At 45.3% G+C, this 12055-nt stretch overlaps 1 protein-coding gene across 1 annotated transcript in view; it reads right to left on the reverse strand.

Annotated features, from left to right (window-relative positions):
* EPG5 (ectopic P-granules 5 autophagy tethering factor) overlaps positions 1–12055 on the reverse strand; it is a 107314-nt gene that overhangs the window by 42531 nt on the left and 52728 nt on the right. Inside the window, exons 21-33 of the mRNA XM_073680458.1 lie at positions 10603–10725; positions 10344–10510; positions 9696–9923; positions 8341–8464; positions 7917–8061; positions 6440–6614; positions 5823–5985; positions 5599–5741; positions 2701–2857; positions 1980–2174; positions 1347–1560; positions 952–1112; positions 83–290 (exon numbers count right to left, since the gene is read on the reverse strand). Coding sequence (XP_073536559.1) covers positions 83–290; positions 952–1112; positions 1347–1560; positions 1980–2174; positions 2701–2857; positions 5599–5741; positions 5823–5985; positions 6440–6614; positions 7917–8061; positions 8341–8464; positions 9696–9923; positions 10344–10510; positions 10603–10725 — 2203 coding nt within the window. The remainder of the gene's footprint in view (positions 1–82; positions 291–951; positions 1113–1346; positions 1561–1979; positions 2175–2700; positions 2858–5598; positions 5742–5822; positions 5986–6439; positions 6615–7916; positions 8062–8340; positions 8465–9695; positions 9924–10343; positions 10511–10602; positions 10726–12055) is intronic.

Genomic DNA, 12055 nt, shown 5'->3' on the forward strand with positions numbered 1-12055 from the left:
AAAAGAACAAGAAATCCGAAAGGGGCAAACACTTTTTCACACCACTATATATGGCAGCCCTACAAACAATGCATTCCATTACCTGTCTGCACTGTGGGACTCCCCATTGCTTCTTGCTTGATATGGAGAACCTCGTGGTCGATGTGACTCTTTACCAGATATTCCAGGAAGGTCTTCACCTCCGGGATATAAGGACTCCATTTGGACAACAACCCGAAGCTCTGAAAGTCCGGTTTAGAAAGACGCAACTTGCTGAAAAAGTCAGAAAGCCACTTAATCGTCTCCAAGACCTAGAAAGAAAGAGGGAAAACAACTAAAAAAAACCTTCCATGATTATGTAGGAAGCCCGACTCTACCTTGATGAACGATGTCAAGAGGAAAGACGAAGGGGCCATGTTGGATTTCCACATGTTCGATCCTTTTAACAAAATATAGCACGCTGCCAGAGAGGTCTAGTGGCGGATTATTCCTCTCCACCCACATGCGTGCTCGGTTATGCTGTGTATGCATGTACATAGCAAGGTCAGGATGAATGTAGAGCTTCACTGACAGTTATTGATGGTTAATGGACACCTTAAAAAGATTTTATGCTTTCAGAAAGCCCCTGTTTTAAAAAAAAACAAACTTTATTTTATTCACCCTCCACTCGTCCAGCGCTGAGTTTCTGCCGCTGCTCCTGGTTTCAGTTATTGTCTGCAGCACCGACGTCACATTGACAGAACTGCAACCAATCAGTGAGCTGAACTGACTCGGGCTAAGTTCAGACAAGAACAGGCACCGGCAGCAGTGCTGGAGAAGACTCAGCACTGGACCAGGGAAGGGTGAGTAAGGTATGTTTGTTTGTTTTTTGTTTAAACAGGGGTTTTCCAAAACCAGAAAATCCCTTTAAGGCATCTATAAACTTTTTGAAATGGGGGTCTGGTCTCCTCGCTGTACTGTCCTTGCACCAACCTGCTCTGCCGACAGCATTGTTTTGTTGGTGCAATTTGGAAATATGAGGGGATCTTTAGAGTCCGGCTTGACCGCATTTGGCAGAACTCTTGGGGTGTAACATCCCACCGCTTTCAGAGATGTTTTCCAGCACTCCGTACTCAGCAGCTGCTCTGAGGAGCCTGTAAGACGGAACAGAAGAAATGTCATAAGGCGATAAACTCAGAGGAAACGCACAAAGAACTTCTACTGAGATGCAAAACTGCAGTAAGTTTCCTTCTTCTAGGGGCCGCACTGTGCGTTACCCTACGTGAGCCATTGATGCATTTTAAAGTTTGTTAAAAGTTTGCTGCAAATCTCTTAAAGGGAAAGTGTAGATAAGAGGGCATCCTATGTGAATAAAGGAGACGGCTTACTCTGCATGAGCAGCCTCAGGCAGTCGCTATAATGGTCCGGGAACTGGTAGCGCAGGATGGAGTTCCAGTGCTTGCAGAATATATTGAAAGGCATCAGCAGATCGTCCTCCGGCGTCAGGCCGCACAGAGTCAGGGCCAGGTGCACGGACTCCAGCAGTTTGCTCCGCTCAGACATGGAAGGTTTGGCAGAATTCAACCAGTGGTTAAGATCAAACTGCAAAAGATAAGAAAGCCGTGAACGGGGCCAGTCGATAGGTTTTACAGCTTTGCGCTGGTTAATTTAATAAGTGGCAGTAGTGAGGTGCAGATGTGGCGGTAATTTGTCATTCAGGATGGCTATAGTACTGCATCCACAATTCGGCCCTGCTGTGTCCGCGACTCAGCTCAGCCCGCCTACATTCCGCCACTCAGCCCGCCTACGTTCCGCACCCTGCTAGGTCCGCCACTCAGCCCTGCTATGTCCGCAACTCAGCCCTGCTACATCCGCAACTCAGCCCTGCTACATCCGCAACTCAGCCCTGCTACATCCGCAACTCAGCCCTGCTACATCCGCAACTCAGCCCTGCTACGTCTCCTTTACCCCGTGGTTGATAAAACACGATCCTGATCTCTTAAAAGTGATTCACGACCCACCTTAGTTAACAGCATAAAGATCACATCGCTATTGTCTTCAGAAATGGCTTCCACCACTTTCTCGTACAGATGCACAAACTCTCCAGGAGAGGCGGCGGGGGTGAAATACGGAGACAGCAGGTTACACAGCCTCCGATTCTGCAGGATAGTTTGCAGTATGGGCCGACATTCCGACTGGGTTCCGCTTATAAACACCTGAGACGAGAAAGGACCAAGACGCCTTTAAATTTGCGTTGTTAGGAGGCAATTAAAAACAAGAGCAATTTAAAGAGACAGGAGTGAAAAATATGCACATACAGTGTGGGAGGCAATAAATCAATGGGGATGCCAGAGAATGTAGAAACTCCATAGAGATGTTGGATTTGACAGCAGGACTCCAGGGGCCGATCATAAGAGCCAAGTCTCTTTGACCAGCTGAGTCACACATGCTTTTATGATCTCTATCAATAGAGATGAGCAAACTGACTCACAAGATCCCTGTCCAGCGGCCGTGTCAGTAGTCCGTGGCCAGTGGACGGGGTCCTGTGAATTGATATACGTGGGGAGTGAACACTAGACTGTTCGGTCCGATCCCACAAAAAAAAAGAGTTATTATAGCATATAGTGTGAAAAAAAAGTTAAAAGGATACCCACCGTTCCCTTATCTCTCTGTTGCATGGCTCTGTACTTCCAGGTGAACATTAGATCCCATTGACGTAAACAGAAATATGAGAAGACCTACCTGTCCCAATATTTCAATGCAGGAGGTGAAGAATTGGCGAGACGGAGGATGGCGCTGAGTCTCGTCACACACAAATTCAACCACAGCGAAGAAGGTCCCGATCCCAATCTTCTGTATCTCCAGCGGAGACTGTACTTTGTATGCATTTACAAGAGCCCTATGTGGGGGAAAGGATAGTTCATGAGAAACAGAACGAAGATATGGGAGCACCGTCCCCCTCAGAGAAGACCATCTGCTCGTTGCTCCAGGTGTACGAGGCACAGAGGAAGACTAGCTTGGGCTTATGATGCTTACTAGGTAATGGGTTCAGCGTGTGCTGCTGGTGAGCCTGTAAGTCTGCTGGATGATGAAGCAAAGGAGTGCATTGGAGCTGGTGAGTGACCAGCCAAGATGTGAGCTGTAGCTGGGAGAGAAACAAGTGAGGGTCTCTCTCTCTGAATGGAGTGACTGGGAAGTCAGCTGAAGCAGTCTTTGGTCTTAGAGTGAAAAAGGACAGTTTAATGGTGAACAGTCTACCAGAGTGTGGGAGCTGGAGAAATCTCATGCTGACCTGGGTGGACATACAGTGGCATGTAAAAGTTTGGGCACCCCTGGTCAAAGTTAGTGTTATTGTGAACAGTTAAGCAAGTTGAAGATGAAATTATCTCTAAAAGGCCTGAAGTTAAAGATAACAGATTTCCTTTGTATTTTAGGCAAAAAATATAAATTTTTTAATCTTTTACATTTTAAAAATGACGAAAAAGGAAAATGGACCAATGCAAAAGTTTGGGCATCCTGCATGGTTAGTACCTCGTAGCGCCCCCTTTTGAAAGTATCACAGCTTGTAAAAGCTTTTTGTAGCAAGACAAGAGTCTTTCAATTCTTGTTTGAGGGATTTTCATCCTTTCTTCCTTGGAAAATCCTTCCAGTTCTGTGAGATTCCTTGGTCATCTTGCATGCACTGCTATTTTGAGGTCTAGCCACAGATTTTCATTGATGTTCAGAAGAGGGGACTGTGAGGGCCATTGTAAAACCTTCAGCTTGCACCTTTTGAGGTAGCATATTGTGGATTTTGATGTTTGTTTAGGATCATTAACCATTTGTAGAATCATCCTCTTTTCAACTGCAGCTTTTTTACAGATGGTGTTATGTTTGCATCAAGAATTTGTTGAAATTTCATTGAATCCATTTTTCCCTATACCCGTGAAATGTCCCCTGTACCATTGGCTGCAACACAACCCCAAAGCATGACTGATCCACCCCCATGCTTAATAGTTGGCAAGATGTTATTTTCCTGAAATTTGGTGGCCTTTTTTCTCCACACATACCTTTGATCATTGTGGCCAAAGACTTCTATTTTAACCTTTTCGGTGACAGAACTTGTTTCCAAAATTTATCAGGCTTGTTTAGATGTTCTTTTGCATACTTTTGATGCTGAATTTTATGGTGAGGCTGCAGGAGAGGTTTTCTTCTGATGACTCTTCCATGAAGGTCATATTTGTGCAGGTGTCTCTGAACAGTAGAACAATGTACCACAAAGCTAGAGTCTGTTAAATCTTTCTGTAGGTCTTTTGAGGTCAAGCGGGGGTTCTGATTTGCCTCTCTAGCAATCGTACGAACAGCTCTCACTGAAATTTTGCTTGGTCTTCCAGACCTTATCTTGACCTTCACTGTTCATGTTAACTGCCATTTCTTAATTACATTTCAAACTGAGGAAAGGGAAACTTGAAAAAGCTTTGCTATCTTCTTATAGCCTTCTCCTGCTTTATGGGCCTCCACCATTTTCATTGTCAGACTGCCAGGCAGCTGCTTAGAAGAACCCATGGCTGCTGATTTTTTGGCATAAAGTTAGAGGAGGCTGGGATTTTATAAAGCTGGGAAATTTTCATCACCTGGCATTTCCTAACGATGGTAGTGAACAAGCCATAACACTAACAGGCTAATTAAGGTCAGAAACCTTGGTCAAAATTATCAAAGCACACAAATCTCCAAGCGTGCCCAAACTTTTGCATAGGCCCATTTCCCTTATTGTAATTTTTTAAAATGAAAAAAAAGACCATCTATATACTTATTTGCCTAAAATACAACTGAAATATGTCATCTTTAACAATATGCCTTTTAGAGATCATTTCATCTTCAACTTGCTTAACTGTTCACAATAACAATGATTTTGACCAGGGGTGCCAAAACTTTTACATGCCACTGTATACTTGCCGGAGTATTGGATATGTACCTGCTGTATGTACTGTACTTTCCTGCTGTGATACGTTTGTGCCCAGAAGAGGCCATTTTTGGCTTTGAATTCCTTGGAGTTTTAAAAAAGCAAAAAAACTGCTTCACTGTGTGAACGCTACCTAATGTCTACCTGAGAGAGTGAATCCATACAATATAAATAAATACACGTACATATATCTATCTATATGTGTGTATGTATATATCTATAGATGAATAGCTATATAGATCGATCTATACATTATATATATATATTTATTCTTTTATTTCTTTGTTAATTCTTACATCCTCATGTTCCGGACCTCCGCTGCTCTGAAGTGCTTCTGAACACAAATCACATATTTGAAAAAAATATTTATAAAAAGATACTATATAAAGGCCTCCATACACATTAGACCAAAGTTGTATAAACCCGCCTATTATGGGGGAGATTAACCGAGAGTCTAGTGAGTACGGTGGGGGGGGTCTCCTGACTCTTACCCATAGATGATGTCAGGGTAGAGACGGATCGGCCAATACTTTTGAGCGGTTCTCTCATAAAGAGAATGATTGTTCTGCCGACGTCCATGTATCATGTATGGGGGCCTCAGGGTCTGTCAGCTTCTGTAAAGCTTCAGTACTGTCACCGGGACCCTCAGACGAGCCGTGTGCAGTAACACCGGACGCTCCCACTCTGCACCCACTTACGTGATGAAGTTCTCCAGATGGACGGCAGTTTCTATGATGTTGAGCTGAGTAGGTTTGGTGGCTTCAGCCTGTAGTTGCTTCATTTCCCTCCGCAGGACATGCAGCTGCTGGCTTATGGCTTCTTCCATCTGCATTCCTTCAAACTAAAGTAGACAGTATTTCCATGAGAGAGTATTTAGGGGACATGGTCTGTGTCCCGCTGTACTCTCTGACAAACCCCTCACCTTGACCGTCGCCACCGCAGGCCCGCTGCATGTCTTATTCAGATTTCCCCGGCACTCCATCTTCATCTCTATCTGCTCCTCTCTATTGACGTAGAGTTTGGGGATTGTATCCAGCATCTCACTGTCCAGGGCCACCTGCTGGGACTCCCGCATGGAGGCCGTTCTGCAACGGAAGAGACATTTCAGAATCCAGGATCTGGTTATCAATGTCTGACGTTGCGAGCCTTACATACACTGGCGCTATAAATCATTATGGTGCCCCCTAGTGGCAACGACAGGTAGACAATGCATCATCAGTGTTTAAAGTATTTATCTTATGTTGTCTACTGTATATAGAGGTGTTATCATTATACAGGAGGAGGAAGTGAGCTGTAATATCACCTATTGTGAATGGTGGATCCTGTGATAACAACTCTATATAAAGTAGTTAACAAAGTACCCACCATTCACAACAGGTGATGTCACAGCTCACCTTCCCCACTTCCCTGCACAATGACCTTTGCATAGATGAGAGCATGCCAACCACAATAAAACTGTTAAAAGAAATCTAGTTACATAAAAAATGTCATTTAAAGTGTGAGCATTGAGAGGCCCCCACAGACATGACAACCCCTTACTTGGCATGCTGCTGCAGGACAGTCAGATCTTTGTGCACAAGTTTCATGGCATCCTGGGTGTTGATATAACATGAAGTTGGAATGACGGAAACAGGAGGTTTCATAAGCTGCAGGGTGATGCCGGGGCAGGGCGCAGGATGCTTCTTCAAGTTCAGAATAATTCTCTCTTTAGCAGCTAAAGCGATAAATGTGATCATTTGGGCTCAAAATGGGATTATAAATCAGAAAAAAAAGGGAATCTATCAGCAAGTTCTTGCTATGTAATCTGAGAGCAGCATGAGGTAGGGACAGAGAGCCCGATTCCAAGGATGTGTCACTTATTAGGCTGTGTGCTGTACTTTCAATTAAATCAGTGTTTTATCAGCCAGAGATCATCACTACAAGACCAGGTCTCACGTGCCAAGCAGTCCAGCTAATCTGTGTAACCCCGCCCCCACCACTGATTGGCCGATTCCTGTGTACACTGTCAGTAAGCTGCCAATCAGTGGAGTTTGCGGGGTTATACACAGCTCAGCATTCTGAGAAAACAGGGATTCTATCAAAACTGCACCAAGCAGTCCAGTAAGTGATAAATCACTGGAATCAGGCTCTCTGTCCCTACATGATGCTGCTCTGAGATTACATAGCGAAAACCCGCTGACAGATTCCCTTTAACTGATGATTAATAACAGCTTGCATTGTGTATACAGAGCGCTACATTTATCACCATCATGGAAAAACAGAGAGGCAACATTATTTATTCTAGCACATGTGGAGTCAGAGTTTTTTAGTTTTTTTTTAGCCAAATCCGGGAGTGCATGCAAGATTGGAGCTGCAATTTATTTATTTGATTATTTAAGAGCACATGTGTTGCAGTCACATCTGACTTGTTCCCAGCAACAGGGAATCGAAAAAGGTGTCACAATCTGGGTAGATCGCAATGGGACACCATAGGAAATCATTAGGTGCGATGTCACACGGCTATTTTCTCTACATCCGAGGAAAACGGTCCAATTATCCTCATCAGACTTTGATCAGAGTGGAATCAGTTTTTTTCGGATGCGGAGAACTAAAAAAAAAAAAGTTTCTCCATCTTCTCCATTCTGTCAGTCCGTGAACAATGGACTGCACTAGGATGTCATCTGAGTGCGGTCTGATTTTTTCACAGACACATAGACTTGCATTGCCGATTTTGATCCGACACGAGGATGAAAATTGGACGTGTCTCTGTTTTTTTTTCGTGGACTATTTGAGCTTAAGAAAAAATTTGACATGCGCACAGCCCCATATAATATCATGGGTGAAAACCACGCATAGCGCTCGTCTGAAAAATTCGAGCCCTTACAGTAAAAAAGAAATGTAAAGGAAAGGCTTGTTAAAAACTGCATGTGTGATTCTAGCTCATATGGGTCTGTGACACCCTGGACACTGGAAAATCTCAGCTCTAAAAATGTGAAGAGCAGGAAGCAGGACAGGTGCACAATTTGTGTCATGGTACCTGCTGACGGGGACGGTATGTCCAAAGTCACGGCTGGAGTCAGCAAACTTGTGTCCATCTCTACCTTGATTTGGTTCCATCCATTTACACATTCCTGAATTTCAAATATGATCCGCTCCATGTTAATAAACTCCATCCAGAGATTCTAGGGAAAGAACAGTGGGGAAAAAAAATATATAAACAGGACATCATGCTTTATTGGTTTGCCATTTTGGGTGCTGCAGGTGAACAGCTGGTGTGCAGGGTACGGAGCCGCGCCACTCCAGCTCTGCAAACAGCTGATCATTGGGGCAAGTACCGCATGAACCCCCAATGATCTGATATTGATGACATACCCCAAGTATAGGCCATCAATTATCAAACTCCTGGAAAATCCTATGGATCTCTCTGGTTGTAGAAGATTCTCTTTAAATAATTTCCCCACCTGCTCATTTCTCAAGATCTTAGCCAGTCGGTGAGGGTCATACTGCTTGGGGAGGGATGGAATATACACTTCTCCTTTCTGCAGCTTGTCATCGTCCAGCCAAACAATGAATACGTTAAATAACCTATACAAAAAAAATACATACAACTGAAAAAAAAACTGTCTGAAAATCTGATCTCCAGCATTAATAATTGTCAATCATGTATGCAGGGGTGTACATAGGAACAATGGGGCCCCATAACAGAAGTTCTACCATCATAAGTTCATACAGTATAATACACTCCCAATAGTCCTCCATATAGTATAATGCACACCCATTGTCTACCATACAGTATAATGCACCCCCATGTTCCTCCATACAGTATAATGCACCCCCATGGTCCTCCATACAGTATAATGCACTCCCCATAGTCATCCATACAGTACAATGCACCCCCCATGGTCCTCCACAAAATATAATGCACACCCCATACTGTATTATGGCCACCAGTTATTGATTTAAAAATAATAAACACAACACTCACCTCTCCTGGTTCCACCCAATACTCCGGCCTCCTCAGCGTGTGGTATGAAGCGCCAGACATCTCACAGCAGAGGGCGCCCTATAATCACGTCATTGTGCCCACTGCTCTGAGACGTCAGACGCCGAGGAAGAATGATGGGGGTGGAAGTGTCATCGACGCTCCCTCCTCCATCATCATTGCTCGCACCCCGGCCATCAGCGTGAGCAATGATGATGGAGGAGGGAGCGTCAGCAGACGCCTCCACCTCCATCATTCTGTGCGGGCGACAGGGCAGTATGGGTGCTAACGGGTGGAGGCGGGGCCCGGTGCAGGCCCCCCGGCTCACGGGCCCCATAGCATTGGCGTGGCCCGCTGCCATTTGTGGTACACCACTGCATGTATTTCTTCAGGAACTCTTTGGAAAATGATAAAAATGGGAATGTGCTTCTCTATAAATCACACAATTTCCAGACGTGCCAGTCTCTATATTTTAATATATGAGACCAAATTTTTATATGGTAGAGGTTTCTTTATGAAGAATTATCTATGGTGTTTTGGGTGAGCGAGCAGTGAGTCTTAGGGCTGCTTCAGACACCGTGCAAATCGGTCCAAGCCTCGACTCGCCGCAGATTTCCCAACCAGAACATGACAGCTTCGTGTAGGTCTATGAGGCTGTGACGATCCGGTTAGCAAGTTCACGCTCAGACTTGCACGAATGTCTGAATCAGCAATTATTCGTATGGGGAGAGGTAAAAAAGTTGGTCATGAGCCTCCCTATAAGACTCACTACATAATCCACAAGTACCCCCCGATCATCTCTCATTTAGGATCCATCAATCTGGCATCACTTACTTCACCAGCTCCTTGTGCAGATCTGGAGAAGACAAACACTCTTGGGTGCAGCTCCCTGAATCTGAGAAAACTGGGGACCCATCGATCGGGACAAGGACTCGCAGGGCTTTGCTGGCTGAATGGTGGAAATCGGCCACTTCCATCAGACGACGCTTCATCTGTTTAAGCAGGTGATGGTGGGCTGAGCTGTTGAAGAACCTCTTTCCGATACAGCCTTCTACTGCCAATCTATAGAATTAAAAAAACTTATTTAATGTATTCATTTTTTTTGCACTTTGCAGAGATCCTACATGTAGAGAAACATGAGCTGGTAACCTGACATCTGGTAACCACACTGATTGGAATAAAGGATACCTAATAATGGGGAGCATTCCCATTTTTCACTAGCACATGAAAATGGACACCCCCCCCCCCACTGATCCTGAGAATGAAGGGGCTGCTTCCCACTCAAGAGGGTATGGTAAAATGGCCAAATTCAATAGACAAGGCTTGGGTAACAGGAACGCCACCATAAAGAGAAAACTTAGAAGAGGTGCAGGTTTGGGACCTCTGGAGCCTTCACTGATCATAAATTGACAGTATTTTTAGTGAAAGGATATTGAAATTCTTTAAACCCTTTAATACTAAATATCCGCAGAGCGATTGTACCCGTATTGTGGTCCTGGACGATTCAGATATAGGAGGAAAAACTTCTGCCAAAATAGAGGCAAGAGGGGGTGATCAGCCGGTGTGGCCATCGCTTGGTGAGCCCAGCGGTAAATCATCAACCTCTGTACAGAAGGCACGATGGGCAACTTCAACTGCTGCTGGGCTTTCTGCAAAAAGAAAAGCAAAAGAAGAAGAAAGTAGGAAAGGAGTGAACTGGTGATCTAGAACTTAAAGGGGTGATGACCAGAGGGTGAAATACCTTCAGAGCCTGGTCAGGACTCATGGACGAATGGCTGAGAAGTTCATATTCCAACACTCGACGCAGCTGCGAATCCTCTTCAAACAAAGACTCCGTATTAAGCACAGTCCATGAAAACCAGATCTGAAGGTGAAAGCGATCACAGGAGGGTCAGCCGTTCTCCGAATGTACAGACACCGCCCACAGAAACACTATTGGCAGGAATTGGGGCCACGTTGTCTCTGGTAGAGTGCCTTTTTAAACACCTTACATACATGTATGTCAGCCATGTGCTATCATTATATGGAAAATTTGATACACGCCTCCAGGAAGAAGCGACAGCGAAACGCGCGTCGGGGTCCCTTGCCTGCACATTCACAGTCTCACACAGGTATCCTGCCTTCTTTCTGTATATACCTTTTCATGGAATTTGTATACATGTGCTTGTCTCAAAGCTATTAGCAACTTTGCCATCCATTTATGTTTTTTGTGGGTCAGTGTCTGCAGTTGCACCTTATTCATAGTGCATATATCTTTGCTGCTTCCATTATCTACCTCATATGCTTTTGTCTGCACATGCTGTTCTTTGCACATATTCAATTTGCTATCAATCTTGTGCCCAAGTCTTTATATATTTGATCGGTGGACTTTGTATTTACCGTATTTTTCGGACTATAAGACGCACTTTTTTCCTCCAAAATTTTGGAGGAAAGTGGGCAGTGCGTCTTATAGTCTGAATGTATATGCCTGTATATGGGGGCGGTGGGGGTTGTGTGGGAGCGGCACTGGCGGAGGAGCGGACACAGGAGCCGCCTGCTGCAGCCTACACTGTGCCCGCTACCATGGGCGTGGAGAGCAGTGAAAATTAATTTTCCTTAATAGCGCTCACACTGTATCTGCAGCGCGGCTCCTGCAGCGGCCGGCGGTCAGTGTGCCCGCTATTAAAGTTCATGGGTTGTAGTAAATATTCATGCACTTTAATAGCGGGCACACAGACCGCCGGCCGCAGCGGGAGCCGCGCTGTGGTACAGTGTGAGTGCTATTAGGGAGAATGAATGGTCACTGCTCCCCACGCACACAGTACCGGCGAGGGGAGCAGTGACTCTTCCGGCACAACATCTCACAGTGTGAGGGTGCAAGGCGGTGACACCATGAGCGGCTCACACTGAGATGCTGTGCTGGCAGCAGAGCAGGATGCAGCGCTGGAACACAGGGAAGAAAGGTGAGTAGACGTGTTTATATTTTTGTGTGCAGCATGGGATGGGGGGTGCCAGGCATACCAAGATGGGGATCAGGGGTGCCAGGCATACCAAGATGGGGATCAGGGGTGCCAGGCATACCAAGATGGGGATCAGGGGTGCCATGCATACCAGGATGGTGGATGGGGGTGCCATACATATCAGGATGGGGATTGGGGTGCCATGCATACCAGGATGGGGATCAGGGGTGCCATGCATAGCAGGATGGGGATGGG

This window comes from Phyllobates terribilis, unplaced genomic scaffold (assembly GCF_046119375.1).
Source record: "Phyllobates terribilis strain yellow unplaced genomic scaffold, ASM4611937v1 Scaffold_1__5_contigs__length_1240528914, whole genome shotgun sequence".
Taxonomy (NCBI): Eukaryota; Metazoa; Chordata; class Amphibia; order Anura; family Dendrobatidae; genus Phyllobates; species Phyllobates terribilis.